The sequence below is a fragment of the Topomyia yanbarensis genome, chromosome 2, assembly GCF_030247195.1.
Source record: "Topomyia yanbarensis strain Yona2022 chromosome 2, ASM3024719v1, whole genome shotgun sequence".
Classification (NCBI taxonomy): domain Eukaryota; kingdom Metazoa; phylum Arthropoda; class Insecta; order Diptera; family Culicidae; genus Topomyia; species Topomyia yanbarensis.
The window spans coordinates 263722146-263745452 of record NC_080671.1 but is presented as its reverse complement, the minus strand read 5'-3'; the positions used below and the strand labels follow the sequence as shown (position 1 = coordinate 263745452).

Here is a 23307-nt window from a genome sequence, read left to right as displayed (position 1 = left end):
GTCCTGGAATATCTTCTGGGTTTACTGCCATTGATGCAGCCTGTTGAAAGGTATTGATTCGTAATCGGTGTCAGGAACAGATTTGAGCGCCGCTCCGACTAAAAAATGCCCTGGAGTGAGAGCTTGCAAATGAAGCTTCGTAAGGGGACGTGAATTGAGGCAGCATTCGATCTGTGTTAAAAGGGTCTCCATATCGTCAAATGCGAGCTTCCTGTCACCCAGAACACGGATGAAATGCTTCTGCGCGGAATTTATGGCTGCCTCCCAAAGGCCGCAAAAGTGAGAACCCTTTGGAGGGTTAAAGTGCCAGCGAATACCGCTGTCAGATCATTCGCGGGCCATCGACTGTTTAAAGTCCTCGTTACGCATTATGTTCCGAAGCTCGTTGGCCGCACCGACAAAATTCTTGCCGTTATCTGTCCATACATCCGAATAAAGACCTCTACGGAAGACAAAACGACGGAAAGCTTGAAGAAATTTGACTGTAGTAAGGTCAACGACCAACTCCATATGCACGGCCTTTGTGGAAAAGCACACAAACACTGCTACATATGCCTTCGGTGGGGCGTCTCGACGGTGACGAGGTTTAAGATAAATTGGTCCTCAAAAATCAATGCCGACGATTGAGAACGGTCTTGATGCGGTCACTCTCTGAGAAGGCTGCTCGGACATAAATTGTTCGACTAGCTTCGGTTTGGCTCGAAAGCATGTGATGCACGAGTGTATGGTTCGACGCAAGACACTACGCCCCCAAGTATCCAAAAACGAAGTCTAAGTGTATTGGTCAAAAGCTGCACAGCTGCATGTAGTAATCGCTGGTGATAGCATCGAACTAGTAGTTTCGTGAAGTGATGCGACCCTGGCAGCAGGATCTGGTGCCTTGAGTCGAACGGAACTGTAGCCCGACCCAAACGTCCGCCAATGCGCATAACATTGTCTGTCATGAGAATCGGATGAAACCAACGTAGGCGTGAACTCGAGCTGACCGTTTGCGTTTCTTGTAGTGATTTCCATTCCGACGGGAAGCTTTCTAATTGAACCAGACGGATAAGCAACAATTCTGCATCACGAAGTTCAGCTGTTGTGAGACAAATTGAAATCACACGATTTTTTCCCTTATCCCGAACATTATTTACGAAGCGTCGACAGTAGGCTGTAACTCGAAGCATATGTTGATAATCCGAAAAATTTGCAACAAATTCCTCGATGAACGAAGGTGTAGCAGGAGCAGCTACTAATGCTGTCTTCCGTTCCTCCTTCTAAATTTCCGACCTATCTACCATTCCGAGTACTTGAACAGGCCAGGATTCCCTTTGTTGTATAAGGCACGGTGAACCTTGCCACCACAGTTTGCTTTCCAGCAAATCATTTGCAGGCAGCCCTCTGGATACGATGTCGGCAGGATTTTCTGACCCAGCAATATGATTCCATTCGCAGTTTTGAGTTACATGCTGTATCTTCGAAACCCTGTTAGCAACAAAGGTAGTCCAGGTAGATGGAGGGGATTTCAGCCAGCTCAATACGGTTGTTGAATCCACCCAAAAGTATGCCTTTGCTGAAACACGCAACGCTTTTGATACCTTCCCGTACAACTCTGCCGAAAGCAATGCCCCGCACAATTCAAGACGTGGTAATGACTGCTGTTTTAATGGCGCAACTTTAGATCGCGAAGTCAGAAGAGCTATCTTCACTTCGCCTACTGCATTTATTGATCAAACGTAGACGCATGTACCATACGCGTGCTCCGAAGCATAGGAGAAAAAATGGAGTTCAACTGCTATCGCATTGGGGATCAAAATTATTCGTTCGATGCGGAGCTCACTCAACAAAGGTAGCTAAGAGTAATACGATGTCCACCTCTCCCTCATTGGTTCTGGTAATTCTCTGTCCCAGTGGATCGGTTTTCCATTTTCGCCCTTTAGACTCCACAGAGCCTGCATAAAGATTTTAGCTGTCAATACAACCGGACTCACTAGACCCAATGGGTCAAATAATTTTGCTATGCAGGAGAGTGCAGAGCGTTTGGTTACTGTCTTGGAAGGTTTAAAGCAGGGTGTTTCGATCCTATATTTCAGATGATCTGTATGCGGCTCCCAATACAATCCCAGTGATTTGATGGTTTGATCCATGCTGAACTCGATGGTCTGTTGCAGTACTCGATCCTCTTCTGGTACATCCATTAGGGCAGCAGACGAGTTACTGGCCCATTTACGAAGCTTTAAACCTGCTGAGTCGAACATTGCTTCCATCTGAACACGCAGTTCAACTGCCTCCTCAACAGTGTTAGCACCTGAGAGAAAGTCATCCACATAAAAATCTTCGCTGGTGGCTTTGGCTGCCACGGGATACTTTTGCTGCTCATCATTTGCTAGCTGTTGAAGAACGCGGGTGGCTAAGTACGGTGCTTAAGCGGTGCCGTACGTAACTGTCTTCAATTGATACATGCTAACTGGCTCAGATGGTGAAAAGCGCCAAAATATTCTCTGCAACGGAGTGTCTTCGGGCTGCAGTCGAATTTGCCGAAACATTTTAGCGACATCAGCGATCAACATTATCGGATGTAGGCGAGATCGCATGACTATGGAGCGCAGGTCTTCTTGGATTATTGGACCTACCAGCATGACGTCATTTAACGAGAGGCCTGTTGCACTCTTGCAAGAACCGTCAAACACGACCCGAACCTTGGTAGTGCTACTTTCTTCTCGAATAACTGGATGATGGGGAAGAAAGAAGGATGGCTGTATCTCAGTTTGAGCTTCACTGATTAGTTCCATATGACCGAGTTGTACATAATCCTCCATAAATCCTCGATACTCGTCGGCAAGCTTAACGTCTCGGCTCAATCGGCGCTCAATGAGACGAAATCGATGGAATGCGGTGATCTTGTTATCTCCCAAATTGTTTAAGTTTTCTCTTTTTAGTGGCAATCTAACACAGTATCGACCGTCGGTATCACGGGTAACTGTATCGCGGAAATATTGCTCACAGAATGTTTCCTGCGGTGAATACGCTGGCGATGTATCATCTTCAATAGTCCAGAATCTTTCCATGGAACGATGTATATCTGACATGGTAGCGACGTTGCATGTCACAGATGTATGATCGGTTGCTAGTGCCGTCCTTCCAGAAACAACCCAGCCAAACACAGAATTAACGAGACAGGGTAAGGAGTCCCCCAAAGGAATTCGACCTGCCACTGTAAAAAGGTCGATAAATACTTCTGCACCTAATCCGACATCAATCGCACCTGGTTCGTAAAAGGAAGGGTCCGCTAGCTGAATTCCTGTCGGTATGGCCCAAGAAGATGTGTTAATGGCAAGGGAAGGTAATTCGATTGTCACTTTTGGGAGGACAAACAGATCAACCACATCCGTATATGCCGTAATCCGAGATTTCAATGTCGAGCGAAATTTGAACCGTACTTGCGTTGACGATTATCCTATGCCCGCAATTGGAAGATCTACCTTATTGCGACGAACAGCCATTAGCTGACTGACTCTCTCGCTGGCAAAACAACATTCGCTTCCCGAATCCAGCAGCGCACGAACTGGGTGCTCATGCCCGTTGTCATCTATTAGAATAATAATAGCTGTTGCCAACAAAATCTTGCTCGTACCTTCACCATGCGCTTTACAACTTGTTACCCCCCTGTATGCAGCTGGTGTAGAAGAAACTATGCCTTGGTTGGTAGGTAACGTTGTTGGATTTGAGTGTTCTAGGGGTGAAGGAATCGAAGCTGCTTGACTACTTCCCTCGGTTCTCTGGATTGTACATAGCTGGGTATGGTGACGACCACGGCATTTTCGACAGCTACTTTCCGAACTACAATCCTTCGCCATATGTCCTCTACGTAAGCAATTCCTACACATCTGGTTCCGACGAACAAATTGCTCTTTCTCGTGTGCAGGGTAGTTTGAAAATGTTCCGCATTGATAAAGGGAATGTGGACCTGAACACGCTCTGCAGCCACTCGAGTTGCCTTGTACTGATCCATAATATCCAGAACGTTGCATGACTGGCTTTTTTACAGCTGACGGCTGTTATTGTGTCTCTCCAGATTTATAGACTACCGTTTGCAGAACATTCACTCGGCGTTGAAGAAACTCGATCAACTGGCTGAACTTCGTAGTTTGATTCATCTCAGCATACTCCTCCCAATCTCTCCTTGTAACCGTATCCAAACGAGTAAATGAATAAGCAATACGTCCCAGTGCTCGGTGCGCTCTCCAAGTTGCTTGCAAATTTTCACGTTTGCTTCAAATTTTTCGATGAGTGAATGTAACTCTGAAGCCGTTTCTCGCTTCATGCATGGGAAGTCGAATAGGAACTGCACGTATGTGCGTTTTAGTCGACGAGGATTTGAAAAGTGATCTTCAAGCATTTTCCATGCCACCGGGTATTGTTCATTGCAGATGGGAATTGTTTGTATCAATTTGAGCGCCTCACCCGCCAAAGAGGAACGCAAATAGTAAAATTTTTGGATTGTAGATAAGTGCGCTGAGGAGTGGACGAGCGACAGGAAAAGGTCGTGGAAATTGAGCCATGTTTCGAAATCTCCACTAAATACAGGCAGCCGCACATCTGGCAATTTTATGTGGGGCATGTGCGAGGATGGCTCCTGAAGCCGACGCTGAGAGTCTTGAGGATCTGTGTTGGGTTTATTGTAAAGCAGCAGCTTACCCTTGACACGGCCTTCTCGAATTCTGTTCGTTACTTCAGGTATGACTCCATAGTCTCCTCAGATTCCTCCATGCTCTCCAATTCGGCCTGTACCTCGTTGAATTCATTCCACAACGCCACAAAATTCTCTAAACGGACCGGAACCTCAATTGCATCTCGTTCTGCTTGGAAGTTGTTAACGAAGGACGTAATGCATGTGAATGATGTTAATATGCGTTTTCGGTTTTTCAACCCAAGCAGTTTCCGCTCTACCGCCGACATTGAAGAAAGATCGCCTGCAAGCAAAAAACCGCGTAGACCGAAAGGGCGGGATAATGTGAAAGGAACCTCAATTACCTGATTGAGGCAAATTTAATGCCTTGAAAATATATCTGCTACTCCTCCCGAACTCGACCAGCACTGATTTGCTGGGATTAGTCAACAGTTGCAGGCTGCGTCGGTCTTGTTCAATACCGAAATTGTATGATGTCCCAAAATAGCCGAAAATAATATACGTCCTCAGGTATTGATTACAGTTGTTGGTTATGTGTGAAATTCTCTCGGTGAATCAGCGATGATCAGCGCGCGATATTAGTATAGCCACATAAAAATTTAGACCCGGTAGAAAAATTAGGGTAAATTAAATTAATGGAACCGCACTCACCTTAGTGAGGCATTGTGAATGCCTTTTATTAAATTTTTAGCAGCATGCGGTTTCACAATGGCGCGGTGGTATATATATATATACATATATATATATATATATATATATATATATATATATATATATATATATATATATATATATATATATATATATATATATATATATATATATATATATATATATATATATATATATATATATATATATATATATATATATATATATATATATATATATATATTAGCTTTAGGGGGGGGGGGGGGGTTGTTTTTTAGGCAAAGAATTATTTATATCTCCATATTTATTAGTATTTGACATATGTATTTCTCCCACTGAGCCGATGGATGATGGGAGTGCACCAAGAAAGGGAGGGGGAGGGTTCTGAAGTACTCCTTATCTATTCATTCAATGTGATTATTAGCGATGAATTCAATTTTGACATAAGTATTCCTTCTACTAAGGAGATGGTCATGGGGTGGTTTTTGTGAACGATGGGAAGGGTGAGAAGTACCTAATCCGAGGAAAGAGAGAGGGGGGGGGGGTGTACTGAAGAACTTTTTTTAGCTATATATATTATATATGATTTGGCATCAAAACGGTGGACATGATTGTTGGTTTCGGAATCTGAAGGAGAGGGAGGGTTTCTGATGCAATATCTATCAATTACTTCAAAAAACTAAAATTTTGTTGCATGTATGTTTACCAGCACATAAATGAAATGGCAAGAATTTATTTGATAGAGATCTATTACGCGAATGACAATATAATACTGATGAATTGCATGAATTTGTCGAAAATTAAATTGAAAATTGCACCTACGATCGCTTCATCTGAAGTTAAATCAACATTGCTGGATTATGGACGAACAGCTCTGCCCTAAAACAGCCACTAAATCTTGCGCTTGTGGAAAACGTTACTTACAATATCAATCAAAATTCGGATGTAAGCAAAATGCTGAAAGAATGCAACACTGTTATATAGGACGAATTCACGATGACCCATAAAAGGAACTAATCGAATATTTGGTAGCGTGGTCCGCGATCTTCGTCAAATTTTATCCGTTAGTCGACACCTACTGATGAAATCAGTTCTTGCTTAAGGGGGTAGGATTATTGTTGAAAAAATATCGTGCTTAAAAAAAATTGGCGATACCGAGAGTGTTAGTCAATTCAGACAATAATGCAACATTTAAGCAATATTTTCCTTAATGTTCACCGCAAAATATTGAAAATCTTCAGGAGACACCACGAATAAATGCGATGTACAGAATAACTTTAAATCTACTGAACCAAATTGTTTGAAATTTTGCACAGTTCTCCTTCATATCATAACATCATTAAAGATCATAACTTTGTTCACAAAAATAAGTTTCATGATTTTTTTAGCGAAAATTGCATTTTTAGCTGCAGAATGCTATAAAAAATTAAAATATTAAGGAAAAAAAATAAAAGCTTCGATCAATACCTGGGGATATGTAGGAGAACTGTACAAACCTTGAAAACGATTGGTCCAATATATCTTGATTTATGATTTACACCACAAAGCAAGTTTTAAACGAGATGCCTCCAGAGATTTTCTGTCACTGGCTCAATTTTTAGTATTCTGCTATGATATTTGAAGATATACTGTTCAATTGTGCAGTAAATATATGAAAAGTGAATGAATATACTAACACTCTCTGTATCGCCAAAATATTTTTTTAAATGCATCATTTTTTATGAATTGACATTACCCACGTCCACCAACACTCCGTTATGTCTTCGTATCATTGGAAATATGTTTCGAAAACAGAACTTTTCACTTTTTATATGTGCATACTTTTATTGAATGATTCTTATAGTCACCTTCGCAGGTTAATTCGCCAAAAAAAGTTAGATATATGGGTTGGGAAAATGTTAATCGATGCAACAATAACTTGCACCACATTTCCACATGATTTTGTAACATAATACAATCTGTTGAAATTGTCTTCAATTTCATACACTACTCCATCCAAAATAAAATCGATGGTAATTCTGTTACGCATATAAATCTATGGATTATCGTATTGAATTATTTAATTCAGTCGATCTACCATGCTTTCAGGAGTATTGGTTTTATACGTTACAAACCCAGCAGTCTCCGTCAGACGAAGGTTTTTATATTTAATCGAAAAAATAAAGTTCTTTCTACGAATTTTTGCGATTAAGGAAGTTGCTTAAGGTGTAAATTGATAAAAAAATATTCGAAAATTGACAACAACTTTGTTGTTTCGGGAGCTACAGATTCATCGTTGTTATAAAAATGTGTATTTTATCGCTTTTAACAACTTTGTAGAAGACACTTTTAATAATAAAAAATAATCGTAAAAAGTTATATTCGAAAACTGTTTTGAAGGGGTCTATCCCAAACAAACCTACATATCTCGCTACTGTTACTATATAGAGCTTTAGTATCTTCAGTAAAGATTTTCACAATAATATTTTCTAGAACTTTACTGAACACAGTGAGCTTCTAGCTAAATTATTTGGGGAAATAAATTTTCTATCTCACTTTTAGGGGATTAATCACTCAATTTATTATATCAAAACATGCATCTATTTATATCCAGAAAATTCTTCGAAAAAATCCATTCTCCAAAACCAATGGATCAGGAGTTATTAAATTTTGATCGTGAAAACGTCGTTTTCACGATCAAACACAAACACAGTGCACCGCATGTGTTGCAATTGAAACTTTGTGTGCCTATTATATTAGTTACTGCGCAACATCGACCCACCACAATTGTGCTTTGGTTGAAAAATTTCATTTAAGCGACCATTGTAGATAGAAAATATAAAGGAGCAGATGTACCTCGAATTCGAATGATATCAATGGATTTCAAACGATTGTGTATAAGAAATCAGAGCAGTTAATTTAATTGTGCTCCAGGTGGTCAAACTAAGAACATTGTCTATCCGCGAGCAAAAATATTTAGTATGTTTAGTATTTTTAAAATATTTCGTTTAGTCCTGATGGGTGTAGCGAAGCGCACCGGGTTACAGCTAGTATATATATATATATATATATATATATATATATATATATATATATATATATATATATATATATATATATATATATATATATATATATATATATATATATATATATATATATATATATATATATATATATATATATATATATATATATATATATATATATATATATATATATATATATATATATATATATATATATATATATATATATATATATATATATATATACATATATATATATATATATATATATATATATATATATATATATATATATATATATATATATATATATATATATATATATATATATATATATATATATATATATATATATATATATATATATATTTGAATATATATTTGAATATACCTGTAGTTCTCCTATGACAAATTCGAATTTTTTCTGACTTTCGTCAATAAATTTATCGATGGAGCACATAACTGGACCATTCAGTTGTTTAGTACCATCACTTTCGCCGTCGTATTCCTTCTCAGAGAACGGAGAGACTTTATCCTCGAAAGATACACTGAAAAAAAAACATAAATTCTATGAAACAATCCTACATATGTTATTCTAAAAGTTTTGTTTTGCAGTGGCGGTAGTATGACGGAAGCACTTTCATAACATATATGTATCATACTCCCACATACGGGTGTGGACCAAACGTGATTTTTACCAATGAAAAATTATAAACACCGTGTCAACCCAAGTAACAATTGAAGTTTTATAGCGCGCTACAAGTGCTAAGTTTTATGAGTGGCTATAGAACTATCATAAAACCTCAATTGTTACTAGGGAAGAGCTTTACATTTCTTATAAAAGAAATGTATAGAATTCGCTTAAACTTTCAAGATTTTTTCAGAGGCCCGGAGGGCCGAGTCTTATATACCAATCGACTCAGCTCGACGATTTGTGACAATGTCTGTGTGTATGTAGCGGATAAACTCTCTTTTGTTTTTCTCAGCAATGGCTGAACCGATCATATCCAAACCAATTGCAAATGAAAGGCCTACCACCCAGACAGAACGTTATTTATTTTGAATTTTAGTTTCCAAGATATGGATGTTTAAAAGTGTAAACATGGTGTTTTTTGAAATTATCTGTCGAAATTGACAACATTGATTAACATTTATTATATTTTAGCTAGCTTTTACGAATATCTTTCGAACGAGCTATGGATTGTTGAAATCGGACTGCTAACAAGAGAGATATTGGAATTCGGACGAAAATTTATTACCATATCCCATAAAGCTAGAAATATGACCAAAAACATGCAACCTATTTTAAACGCCAAAACGGAGAGTTTAATGGGTGCAATATGCCCTTTCTTTTGAAATTATGTTTTTGCTGATTAATCCACCTACAAGTGAGATAGATATTTTCATAAATTTTCTTTTAAGTGATTGTATTGAGGTGAAGCCTTCAGCAAATGTGTAGCTCTTACTTTTGCGAACAACTCTACTGAAGACACCAAATATCTATCTTGAATACTTTAAAAGTTATGGCCTGTTGTTTGTGGACTACTCTTTGTCGCCTATTTATTATTCAATATAGTAATAATCGGTTTAATTAGCCAAATATTATTTCGATAAAAGGAATTTCGCATTTAATTTTTCTATCTACCACCGCTAAAAAATAACCACCGAACACTTCTAAGCTGTCTAGATGAAACTTCATCACTTATCAGTGCAAAAATTTTCATTTATGCGAACCTTCAGACTGCAAATTTTCAGTTGATTTTTCTCAAATGTTATACTGGTTCTAAAGCCTATATTTTTTTTTTAAATTTCAGGCGATGTTGTAAAGAAAAGGTGTACAAACTTGCGTGACACTTTTGGTCCCGAACTGCGTAAGCTGCCGGTGTTGAGATTCGGGGATGCTGGCCACTAAATCGTTTCCTCTAGCTGACCGCATTTCAAAAGTCTACCTTTTGCAACAAATGAAGTCCCGGCAAACAAGTGGCAATCTCAAGCCGCAAAGCAAAGTGTTTGAGGACATCGAGGCATTGGAAATCCCAACTAGTCAACTAGAAGTATTCGAGGCAGCTGATAGTTCCACTGGGCGATCATCAAGTGCTCCTGTCCCGCTTCCCACCAAACGATATAATAAGAACAACGAAAAGAACACTCAAGCAGAACATCTTTTAGAGTTTGAGCAGAGGAAGCTAAAACTGCTCGAAGAAAGCTTCATCTCGCGACAGGGATGAAGATGAAGCTTTCTTTGATAGTCTGCTACCCATGTAAAGAAATTAGATACCCCAGAGAGCTTCGGTTTCGAATTGTGCTACAATAGACAGGATTCTGTGTAGGCATTTGAATGTTTTGTAAGAAATCTTCCCCCTCGCTAATAACATCTCTATATCCTTCCCTATCAATGATAACATTGTGCAACATACAGATAGCTTTGGTAATATCTACGGTCATTCCTTTCAATTGGTTTCATAGCAGTCTCCATTTAGCATTTATTGCTCCGAAAGCAGACTCGATCGATTTCTTTGCTCTTGAATGTCTTGAGTTAAAATATTCTTCTGAAACAGTGATATCTCGTCAGCAGGCAAGCTTCATCAGCTAGGAAAACATATGGCATGAATATGTTTGTTCGGAGAGATTACTATCTGGTGGAATACCAAGTTGTCCCGATTCCATCAAGTACTACAAAAAAACCTTTTTGCAGTTGTGGAACTTTGTCCCAGAGTGTGGTGGACATTGCACTCGATTATGCTTGCCACAACAATGGGGGAAGTCCCACAAAATCCAGAAATCTTGCGCTTTTTGATTAAATAAATGTTGGGTTGGCTATGGCATATGAATTGGCTAAAGATTTATCCATAATGCAAGACAGGTCTCCTTAACGATTTCAGCGGCCGTAGATCTTCCACTGCGAAACGTGTAGGATAGTGCGTTGCACGAGAAACCTAGAAATATTACACTGTATTGATATTTAAATAAAAATATTTAATAATTCAATCCAAAAACAGTTTATGACATTTTGCTAATATGTTGTCATGATAGAACGTAGGGATTGTAGAATTAATTTGTGGTATTCTACAAATTCAACATCATTTTTGAGGGCAGATTGTTCCGAAATTCGTGAAGATATACTACGACGGGGAAGGTAGGGGTATAGCATTGCCTTAGCGTGATTATAAGCTTATTTTGTGATTCTTTTGGAGTTGTAATAACGTTGGTCCACTCTTAAGTAAGAACAACTTCAATATGGCTTAAATTGTAATCGAACGTTTCGATGCTCATACGGGTACAGTTGCGACATTTGTTTGGATCATTTAGCACATATTGGTACAGGGTGATACTCCCCGTATCCTCCTCTTTTCCTATGCTCGGATGAATTTAAAAATCTTTATTTCTAAAAAGAAATCGCGTACCCCTTCGAACATGAAATATTTTTCGTCTGAGCCTATTTTCATAGAAACTTTTCAACTCGCAATCCGTTCGACACGTCAAAACAACTTATGTTTACGTCTAACGTATATGGCCATCGCTTCCAGTCGCGTTCACTCTGGCTATCATTTCGCGTTGGAAATCGCGCGCAGTTCGCATCGCATCGCATCGCGTTACGCATCGCGCCCACTCTGGCTTCACCCTATGAAACATACAACTGCCACCGAAAAATTGCATAACTATCAACATTTGCTGAACGTGTTTTTGTTTTGGGAATGCGTAGAGTTGAGACGAAAATGTAATTTGATTAATAGCGAGGATATCACTTTCCGAAATTAGAGGGATATTTATGAAAAATGGTGTTTTCCTTTCTACTCTAGCAGGTCCTGATCTATTTTGATGAACATTTGATTTTTGTTACCAATTATATTAATAAGTAAAATAAATGTTCGAAAACAGGCCAATTTCAAGGGTTTAGTATTTTCGAAGAATTTTACAACGTAAAATTGCACAACATCTGATAAAATAATTTTAGCGCTATATTTTCCAAGAATGCATGGAGAATTTAATCTTCAAACAAATTTAGTTCGAGACAATGTCTTCAGCAAAGTATTCGAGAGTGCTTTTACAAACCACTTTGTTGAAGACATGAATACACTATGTGTTCAGGGTATCGAATTATTTTAGGCTATTTGTGACAGAAAACCTTTAAAATAAGTTAATATGATTTTATTGTTTATGATCAGTGATCAGTCTCTTTCACTTTTCATTAACAATAAAATTTACATTTTATCCAGGGATTGAGTTTTGTGAGGCTCATAATAAAAAGTTGTTTTCATATACGTCTCCCAACCTTTGAACGGAACGGATCGTTATATTTCACAGTGGTGTTCGGTGTGTAAATTTCAGTGAGTCAAGGTCATCCTTTGTTCGTTCGTTAGCTGCCATTCTGCTGGTGCCGGCAGTAAATCCAGTACATTGTTTTCGCTGGTGCGGAACAATCGACGTTGTTTGCAGATAAGTTTTGCTTTATTTTTTTCTCCTCGTTTGCTTTCTTTCCTTTTCCCTACTTTTACTCTACCTTGTAATCAAATAATAAGACACATTCCCGTTTATATAACGCTCTGCCCTCGTACTTAAATGGCCGAGGGCGAAATACCATCTGATGTAATCATGGAAGTCCCTGATCCCCCTAATACTCGCATTGCTCCCCGTATAAAGCAGTACCCAGAAGGTTCCTCTGGGCCATGGGTGGTATATTTTCGGACCGGAGAGAAACCGGTTAATATATTAAGACTTTCTCGAGATCTGACTGCTAATTACCCGGCCGTAACTCAGATAACACGTGTTCGGGCAAACAAGATACGTGTTCTAGTGAATGATCTCGGCCAGGCAAACGCGATTGCTTGCTGTGAGCGCTTTACGCGGGAATTTAAAGCGTACGTGCCTTGTGTGGCCTGTGAAATCGATGGGGTAGTGTCCGAACCGGGCCTGAAATGCGAAGAACTGTTGGAGCACGGGGTTGGCTGCTTTAAGGACCCCTCACTCCAACAGATTAAGATCTTAGAATGCAAACAATTGTATACCGCAAACACCGAGGGAGGTAAGACTACCTACTCTCTATCAGGCTCGCTTCGGGTGACATTCGCCGGGTCCTCTCTTCCCAACTACATCCTCCTTGACAGGGTTCGCCTACCAGTTCGCCTGTTTGTACCGCGGGTCATGAGCTGCAGCAATTGCAAGCAGTTGGGCCACACAGCCACATATTGTGGAAATAAGAAACGCTGCGGCAAATGCGAAGGAGAGCATGAGGATGACTCTTGCGACAAAGAAACTGAAAAGTGTATTTGCTGCGGGGCCCTTCACATGCTCTTAAATCATGCCCTGCGTACAAGCAGCGCGGGGATAAAATTAAGGGCTCCCTTAAGGAACGCTCAAGGCGTTCTTATGCAGAAATGCTAAAGAATGCTTCGCCATCTGTCCTGTCCGAAAATCCCTATGCTGGTTTGGCTAACGTTGAGCAAGAATCTGACGACCCACGAGAGGGAACATCTTTGGTTAACCCAGGGGAATCCAGGAAGAGGAGAAATCCAGCCTCCCCTACATTGCCTCGTAAGGGTGCCAAGGTGTCGTCCACTCAGAGTGCGCCAACTACAATCAATAAATCCAACGGAAGTGATGCACAAAAGCCGAAGCAATTTGCTCCAGGACTTGGAAATATTAATTCTAACAAGGAATACCCACCACTTCCAGGGACACCAAAAACCCCAAGTGTCCCCTTTTTTCAAACAGATACTCAGTCCAGTAGCGGACTAATGAAATTTTCTGACATAGTGGACTTAATTTTCACAGCTTTCAATGTTACTGATCCTCTTAAAAGCCTTCTGATACGTTTTCTCCCTATAGTGCAAACATTTTTGAAGCAGTTGACTACTAAATGGCCCCTCCTTGCAGCGATCGTATCCTTCGATGGCTAAGTCATCGAATGAGGTCACCGATTCGATCACTGTTCTACAGTGGAACAGCAGAAATATCCTCCCGAAAATCGATTCCTTTAAATTTTTACTAAATAGTTTAAAATGTGATGCTTTCGCATTATGTGAAACTTGGTTAACTTCCGATATAAATCTCAACTTCCACGACTTTAATATAATTCGTCTGGATCGAGAAACCCCCTATGGAGGAGTACTTTTGGGGATCAAAAAGTGCTATTCTTTCAACCGAATTAACCTCCCTTCGACACCAGGCATTGAAATTGTCGCTTGTCAAGTTCTAATCAAAGGTAAAGACCTTTGCATTGCTTCCATCTACATTCCTCCTAGAGCCTCGGTAGGGCACCGAACGCTTTGTAATATCACGGAATCCTTACCGGCACCGCTGCTAGTTCTGGGAGACTAACTCGCACGGTACGGTATGGGGCTGTCTTCATGATGATAATAGATCAACATTAATCCAAGATCTTTGCGATAATTTCAACATGACCATCTTAAACACGGGAGAAATGACGCGGATTCCTACACCACCAGCACGCGCAAGCGCGTTGGATTTGTCGCTTTGCTCGACATCGCTACAGTTAGATTGCAGGTGGAAGGTGATCCCTGATCCCCACGGTAGCGATCATTTGCCTATCGTGATTTCAATTGCTAACGGTTCAAAACCATCGGAAACAATAAATGTATTGTATGACCTCACACGGAACATTGATTGGAAGAGTTACGCGACCGCGATATCCGTTAAAATCGAATCCACTCAAGAACTTCCTCCGGAGGAAGAGTACAGGTTTTTGGCTGGCTTGATTCTCGACAGTGCGAATCAAGCTCAGACTAAACCAGTACCCAGCGCAAATACCCATGGACGGTCTCCCACCCTGTGGTGGGATAAACAGTGCTCAGAGCTGTACGTGGAAAAGTCCACTGCATATAAGGCCTTCCGGGAAGACGGGTTACCCGCTAGCTATCTACAGTACGCGTCGTTAGAAAGGCGAATGAAGAGTCTAATGAAAGCCAAAAAACGCAGTTATTGGCGCCGGTTCGTCGACGGGTTAACGAGAGAAACAGCGATGAGCACTCTTTGGGGTACGGCTCGACGTATGCGTAACCGTAATAGTACCAACGAGAACGTGGAATATTCAAACCGTTGGATATTCGCTTTCGCCAAGAAGATCTGTCCGGACTCTGTCCCGGTACAGAAAACGTGCCGCGCCGCGTCTCCTCACGATACCGCGAACGAAACACCGTTTTCGATGGTGGAGTTCTCACTTGCTCTCTTATCGTGCAACAATAACGCCCCAGGGTTAGACAGAATCAAATTCAACTTGCTGAAGAATCTGCCTGACACTGCAAAAAGGCGCTTGTTGAATTTATTTAACAAGTTTCTTGAGGGTAACATTGTCCCTTATGAATGGAGGCAAGTGAAGGTCATCGCCATCCAAAAACCAGGAAAACCAGCCTCCTACCACAACTCGTATCGGCCGATTGCAATGCTGTCCTGTATTCGGAAGTTATTCGAGAAAATGATCTTGTTTCGCCTCGACAATTGGGTTGAAGCAAATGGATTACTGTCAGATACACAATTTGGCTTCCGCAAAGGCAAAGGGACGAACGATTGCCTTGCGTTGCTTTCTACAGAAATCCAAATGGCCTATGCTAACAAAGAGCAGATGGCATCAGTCTTCTTGGATATTAAGGGGGCTTTTGACTCAGTTTCTATCAACATTCTGTCAGAGAAGCTGCACCAGCATGGTCTTTCACCAATTTTAAATAACTTTTTGCTAAACCTGTTGTCTGAAAAGCACATGCACTTTTCGCATGGCGATTTAACAACATCGCGATTTAGCTACATGGGTCTTCCCCAGGGCTCATGTCTAAGTCCCCTGCTCTACAATTTTTACGTGAATGACATTGACGATTGTCTTGCCAATTCATGCACGCTAAGGCAACTTGCAGATGACGGGGTGGTCTCTGTTACAGGGCTCAAAGCTGCCGACTTGCAAGGACCATTACAAAATACCTTGGACAATTTGTCTGCTTGGGCTCTTCAGCTGGGTATTGAGTTCTCCACGGAGAAAACTGAGTTGGTTGTTTTTTCCAGAAAGCGTGAGCCGGCGCAACTCCAGCTTTTATTAATGGGTGCAACGATCAACCAGGTTTTCACATTTAAATATCTCGGGGTCTGGTTCGACTCTAAAGTTACCTGGGGATGTCACATTAGGTATCTGAAACAGAAATGCCAACAAAGGATCAATTTTCTCCGAACAATAACTGGAACATGGTGGGGTGCTCACCCAGGAGACCTGATCAGGTTGTACCAAACAACGATATTGTCGGTGATGGAGTACGGGTGTTTCTGTTTCCGCTCCGCTGCGAACATACACTTCATCAAACTGGAGAGAATACAGTATCGTTGCTTGCGCATTGCCTTGGGTTGCATGCACTCGACCCATACGATGAGTCTCGAAGTGCTGGCGGGCGTTCTTCCTCTAAAAAATCGATTTTGGGAACTCTCATATCGATTGCTCATCCGATGCGACATTATGAGCCCGTTGGTGATTGAAAACTTCGAGAGGCTCGTCGAGCTTAATTCTCAAACCCGATTTATGGCCTTGTACTTCGACTACATGGCACAGAGCATTAATCCTTCTTCATATACTCCCAACCGTGTCCGTTTCCTAGATACTTCTGATTCTACTGTATTCTTCGACACATCCATGAAGGAAGAGATTCGTGGAATCCCGGACCATATACGCCCGCAGGTGATCCCCAATATATTTTATAATAAATTCCGAGAAGTCGACTGCGACAAAATGTTTTACACTGACGGATCAAATCTCGATGGGTCCACTGGCTTCGGTATCTTCAACAATACTATCACCGCTTCATTCAAGCTCAATGATCCTGCTTCAGTTTACGTCGCAGAGTTAGCTGCAATTCAGTACACCCTTGGGATCATCGACACTCTGCCCACAGATCACTACTTCATCGTTTCGGACAGCCTCAGCTCTATCGAGGCTCTTCGTACGGTGAAGCCTAAAAAGCAATTCCCGTATTTTCTGGGGAAGATACAGGAGTCCTTGTGTACGTTATCTGAAAAATCTTATCAGATTACCTTTGTTTGGGTCCCCTCTCATTGTTCTATCCCGGGCAATGAAAAGGCCGACTCATTAGCAAAGGTGGGCGCATTAAATGGTGACATATACGAAAGACCAATCTGCTTCAACGAATTTTTTAGTATTTGTCGTCAGAGGACGCTCAACAGTTGGCAAACCTCGTGGAGCAATGGGGAACTTGGACGATGGCTACATTCGATTATCCCAAAGGTATCAACGAAGCCTTGGTTCGGGGGGATGGATGTGGGTCGGGATTTTATTCGTGTAATGTCCCGACTTATGTCCAATCACTACACCATGGATGCGCATTTGCGGCGTATTGGGCTTGCGGAGAGTAGTCTGTGCGCTTGTGACGAGGGCTATCACGACATCGAACACGTTGTCTGGGTATGCGCCGGGTATTGTGACGCCAGGTCTCAGTTAAAGGAATCCCTTCGGGCCCGAGGTAGACCACCCAATATACCAGTCCGAGATATGCTGGCAACTCGTGATTTCCCTTATATGTCCCTTATTTATACCTTCATAAAAACGATAAATATCCCAATTTAGCCCCTCACTTTTATTTCTCGTTTTTAGAGTTTCCTCCTGCCTTGTGGAACCGATCAGCTCCAGAGTGCCACTATGTAACCGCCGTCGCCCTTACCACTACGCCTGCATAGAAGGAAACTGAAGCGAGAGCGACTCGAGGTCCGATGACTTTTGAAGGATTCCCCGCGGGTCCGAAGAATACCATCCGCCAATCCGGTACTCGACGACTTACTAGACTGAGGCGCAAATTTGTTTAGCTGATCCCCCTACCCCTCCCCCCCCCAGTTCGAGCGAAAGTTGCAAGTTTTGCTCTTCTTTCCCTGTCTCTCCCCTGTCCTTGATACAACTGCTGCTACATTGATGCGGAAATAAGCCACCCTCTGAATATCTTGACCAAGCATAAGTTTTAGTTAAAAAATTCAAATTAGTATTCTGTATTCCTAGTTTTAAGATAGCAATAATTTTTACTCTTTATTGAAACACTTGTCCTCCATCTTGTAAATAGAATTGAATCCCTAGTTTTAAGATTTCTGTGAAATTTCTCATAAATATTTGTTCCCCCTTTTGTGTACTAAACTATATTGTTAGTTTTAAGATAACTGTAAAATATTTCGTAAAATACTATTACTCCCCCTCTTGTATATCAAAGTGAATCCCTTGTTTTAAATTTTTTCATAAAAAAATCTTTTGGCCCTCTCTTGTATATTGAATCTTATTTCTAGTCTTAAGATAGCTGTAAATTTTCTTTTCCTTTGTAAAAAAAAATATTTCAACATTGTAACCTCCTAGTTTTAAGATATCCAAAATGTAAAAACAAGAGAATTTGGCACCGCCAAGCTAACGCATTTGTGCCTATCAAATAAACGAAATGAATAAAAAAAAAGTTGTTCTTAAAAAAAGCCTTTAATCCACCTAACAGTGTGATGAGACATTTCTTATAACTCTTATCACTCTCTTCGGATATTATATCGTTTGAGAACATTTAGAACTTGATGCTTCGCGATGTTTTTAATAACACATACTACATGGGATAGTGGCAGGGCTCAGAGAATCGCTCAAATCAGCATAGGACAACATCAGTGCTAGAAATCTCAAACCAAATCAATGGGAAAGTGAAAAAATGGCCCATAAAATAGACATACAAACGAATTATTGCTAATGCTCTGTTGATAAAATATCTAAATTCCTCAATCAATGCATTGTGGTGGGAAAACTGAATCTTCCTGAAGGGGTTATGTATATTGTACTGAGCCAAAAAAATCGAATTTTGTTTTGAAGCGATTTGAAGTTTATACTTTACTCAAATTTCCAACGCGACTGAGAACTAAGAAATCAACACTTTTTCTTGAAAAGGGCGATACTAGCAGTGACACCATTCAAAGAAAATCAACAGTGAATATTTCCAGACTTGGTTTTATTATCTATTTAAGAACTATTGTGTTTTTTACATCCTAGATTGCATGATTCAGTGATCGAAACCCAAAACTTCATGAAGTATTTGAAATTATTAAATTAAAATTTGTGTTTGCTATTGGAATTGACAAAATGATAGTATCGCCCCTTTGGCGATTGTTTACTTCTTCGGTCCCACCTATCAGCATTGAAGTATCGCCCTTACGTTTTTTTACAATACCAATTTTACAATTGGTGGGGGTTTGGTGAAAATCGATCTTACTATGCAAACGGCATAATTTCGAAACCGTAATTTTTGAAGTTTATGCAGAATTAATTTTTCAGAAAATAGTAACAGAGTTCGTGTCTTTAGCGAATTTGTTGAGACTTTATTGTAGTCATGAATATTAACCTGGGGGTGGGCATAGCGTAGTTGGTAAATCGATTGCCTTATACGCAGCGCACCTGGGTTCGAGTCCCGACCCCGCACATAGGGTTAGAAATTTTTCATAAGAGAATTTTCTAACCCGAAGAGGCGAATGACCTTAAGGTTAAAACCGCTATAATCGAAATAAAAAAAAATATTAACCTGAGAAAATTCACCATAAATACTTCTTGGACGATATACCGTCAAAATTATTTTATCAAATGATGCGCTGTTTAACGTTTGTAAAACTCATCGAAGATACTAAACCTCCGAAATTGGCGGCTTCAAAATGATGTTATCTTGACCTTAAATTACTGTTCTCGAACATTTGACTTATACATATAATTGGTCATTTAACAAAAATCAAATGCTCATCAAAATCGATCAGGACCTGCTAGGGTCGAATGGAAATCGTCATTTTTCATAAATTTCTCTCTACATTCGGAAAGTGTTATCCTCGTTATTAATCATATTACGTTTTCGTCTCAACTCTACGCATTCCCAAAATAAAAACCTGTTTTAATCCACCTAGTGGTGCAATTGTGCTTTTCTCATTTGTCCAGACTACGATTCCATGGCTGATTATGTTCAGTACAATGGTGGAAATGAATATTATATGTTCAGAACGATTTGCACATACGTACAATGGATCGACAGCCACGATCTTAAGATACTATGTGATACTGAAACATCGCTTGAAACCAGCGATGTTTCAGTATCACCAGAAATTTTAAACTAATTTTAATTTTAAAGTAGCAACCCCTCACTGCATACTCCCTCCGGGCCGGTATGATTGACGATTTTTATCTATTTATTTCCATTTTTCATCTGACCCATGTTGGTCTACATGAAATTTAATGTTGTTGTATGGGAAAAGCCCATTTCAAGGTTCACTTCAGAAGCAGACCTCGAATGCGCGTAAAAACCCATAATCTTTTCGCACGTTTTTTTCTACAATTACAATAAACTGACATTACAAATTAACAAAATTACATACAAGGTATACAGCATTTCAATAACATTACAGCAGTGCTGGGAAAATCATAACCAAAAAAAAAATCAAACCGCAATCATGGCTGATAATTATCGCTTATGATTTTTTCGAAAATTCTCACTGCCGATAAAATCATGCCGTGATCACTTTCTTAATTATCAAAAGATCATCTCACAAAAATCACGACCGATTTTTTCTTGGCCTCTATCAGTGGTGATTTTGATCTGTGGCTGAATTTGATAATTGAGAGGGTAATCCCGGCATGATTCTATCTGCAGCGAGTAATTCGGAAAAATCACAAGTGAGCATTATCAGCCATGATTGCGATTTGATTTAATTCTTGGATCGATGATCATTATCTATTTTCGAACATTATGGATATGTTAGGGGTGTCAATGAGCCAAGCTGAAATTTTTTTCAACTTTTTGGGAAAGTGTTTTATATTGAAGGGCAAGTTGAGGGCTATTGAAAATCAATAGTTTTGAACATTTTCAATGCACAGGGGGGTCCGCTGATGCATCAAAATGGAATTTTTTTTCAACTTTTTGGGAAAGTGTTTTATATTGAAAGGCAAGTTGAGGGCTGTTGAAAATCAATAGTTTTGAACATTTTCAATGCACAGGGGGGAAAAATGGATTTTTTTCAACTTTTTGGAAAAGTGTTTTATATTCAAAGGCAAGTTGAGGGCTGTTGAAAATCAATAGTTTTGGACATTTTCAATGCACAGGGGGGTCCGCCGATGCATCAAAATGGAATTTTTTTCAACTTTTTGGGAAAGTGTTTTATATTGAAAGGCAGGTTGAGGGCTGTTGAAAATCAATAGTTTTGGACATTTTCAATGCACAGGGGGTCCGCCGATGCATCAAAATGGAATTTTTTCCAACTTTTTGGGAATGTGTTTTATATTGAAAGGCAAGTTGAGGGCTGTTGAAAATCAATAGTTTTGGACATTTTCAATGCACAAGGGAGTCCGCAGATGTGTCAAAATGGATTTTTTTTCAACTTTTTGGGAAAGTGTTTTATATTGAAAGGCAAGTTGAGGGCTGTTGCAAATCAATAGTTTTGAACATTTTCAATGCACAGGGGGGTCCGCCGATGCATCAAAATGGATTTTTTTTTCAACTTTTTGGGAAAGTGTTTTATATTGAAAGGCAAGTTGAGGGCTGTTGAAAATCAATAGTTTTGGACATTTTCAATGCACAGGGGGGGGGGGGGGGGGTCCGCCGATGCATCAAAATGGAATTTTCTTCAACTTTCTGGGAAAGTGTTTTATATTGAAAGGCAAGTTGAGGGCTGTTGCAAATCAATAGTTTTGAACATTTTCAATGCACAGGGGGGTCCGCCGATGCATCAAAATGGATTTTTTTCCAACTTTTTGGGAAAGTGTTTTATATTGAAAGGCAAGTTGAGGGCTGTTGAAAATCAATAGTTTTGGACATTTTCAATGCACAGGGGGGTCCGCCGATGCATCAAAATGGAATTTTTTCCAACTTTTTGGGAAAGTGTTTTATATTGAAAGGCAAGTTGAGGGCTGTTGAAAATCAATAGTTTTGAACATTTTCAATGCACAGGGGGGTCCGCCGATGCATCAAAATGGATTTTTTTTTCAACTTTTTGGGAAAGTTTTTTATATTCAAAGGCAAGTTGAGGGCTGTTGAAAATCAATAGTTTTGAACATTTTCAATGCACAGGGGGGTCCGCCGATGCATCGAAATGGAATTTTTTCCAACTGTTTGGGAAAGTGTTTTACATTGAAAGGCAAGTTGAGGGCTGTTGAAAATCAATAGTTTTGGACATTTTCAATGCACAGGGGGGTCCGCCGATGCATCAAAATGGAATTTTTTCCAACTTTTTGGGAGTGTTTTATATTGAAAGGCAAGTTGAGGGCTGTTGAAAATCAATAGTTTTGGACATTTTCAATGCACAGGGGGTCCGACGATGCATCAAAATGGAATTTTTTCCAACTTTTTGGGAATGTGTTTTATATTCAAAGGCAAGTTGAGGGCTGTTGAAAATCAATAGTTTTGGACATTTTCAATGCACAAGGGAGTCCGCAGATGTGTCAAAATGGATTTTTTTTCAACTTTTTGGGAAAGTGTTTTATATTGAAAGGCAAGTTGAGGGCTGTTGAAAATCAATAGTTTTGAACATTTTCAATGCACAGGGGGGTCCGCCGATGCATCAAAATGGAATTATTTCCAACTTTTTGGGAAAGTGTTTTATATTGAGAGGCAAGTTGAGGGCTGTTGAAAATCAATAGTTTTGAACATTTTCAAGGCATAGGGGGTCCGCCGATGCATCAAAATAGAATTTTTTTCAACTTTTTGGGAAAGTGTTTTATATTGAAAGGCAAGTTGAGGGCTGTTGCAAATCAATAGTTTTGAACATTTTCAATGCACAGGGGGGTCCGCCGATGCATCAAAATGGAATTTTTTCCAACTTTTTGGGAAAGTGTTTTATATTGAAAGGCAAGTTGAGGGCTGTTGAAAATCAATAGTTTTGGACATTTTCAATGCACAGGGGGTCCGACGATGCATCAAAATGGAATTTTTTCCAACTTTTTGGAAATGTGTTTTATATTGAAAGGCAAGTTGAGGGCTGTTGAAAATC

At 39.7% G+C, this 23307-nt stretch overlaps 1 protein-coding gene across 1 annotated transcript in view; it reads right to left on the bottom strand.

Annotated features, from left to right (window-relative positions):
* The window catches only part of LOC131680308 (calcineurin-binding protein cabin-1-like), a 1393806-nt gene that overhangs the window by 665967 nt on the left and 704532 nt on the right, over positions 1–23307 (bottom strand). Inside the window, exon 6 of the mRNA XM_058961029.1 lies at positions 8723–8879. Coding sequence (XP_058817012.1) covers positions 8723–8879 — 157 coding nt within the window. The remainder of the gene's footprint in view (positions 1–8722; positions 8880–23307) is intronic.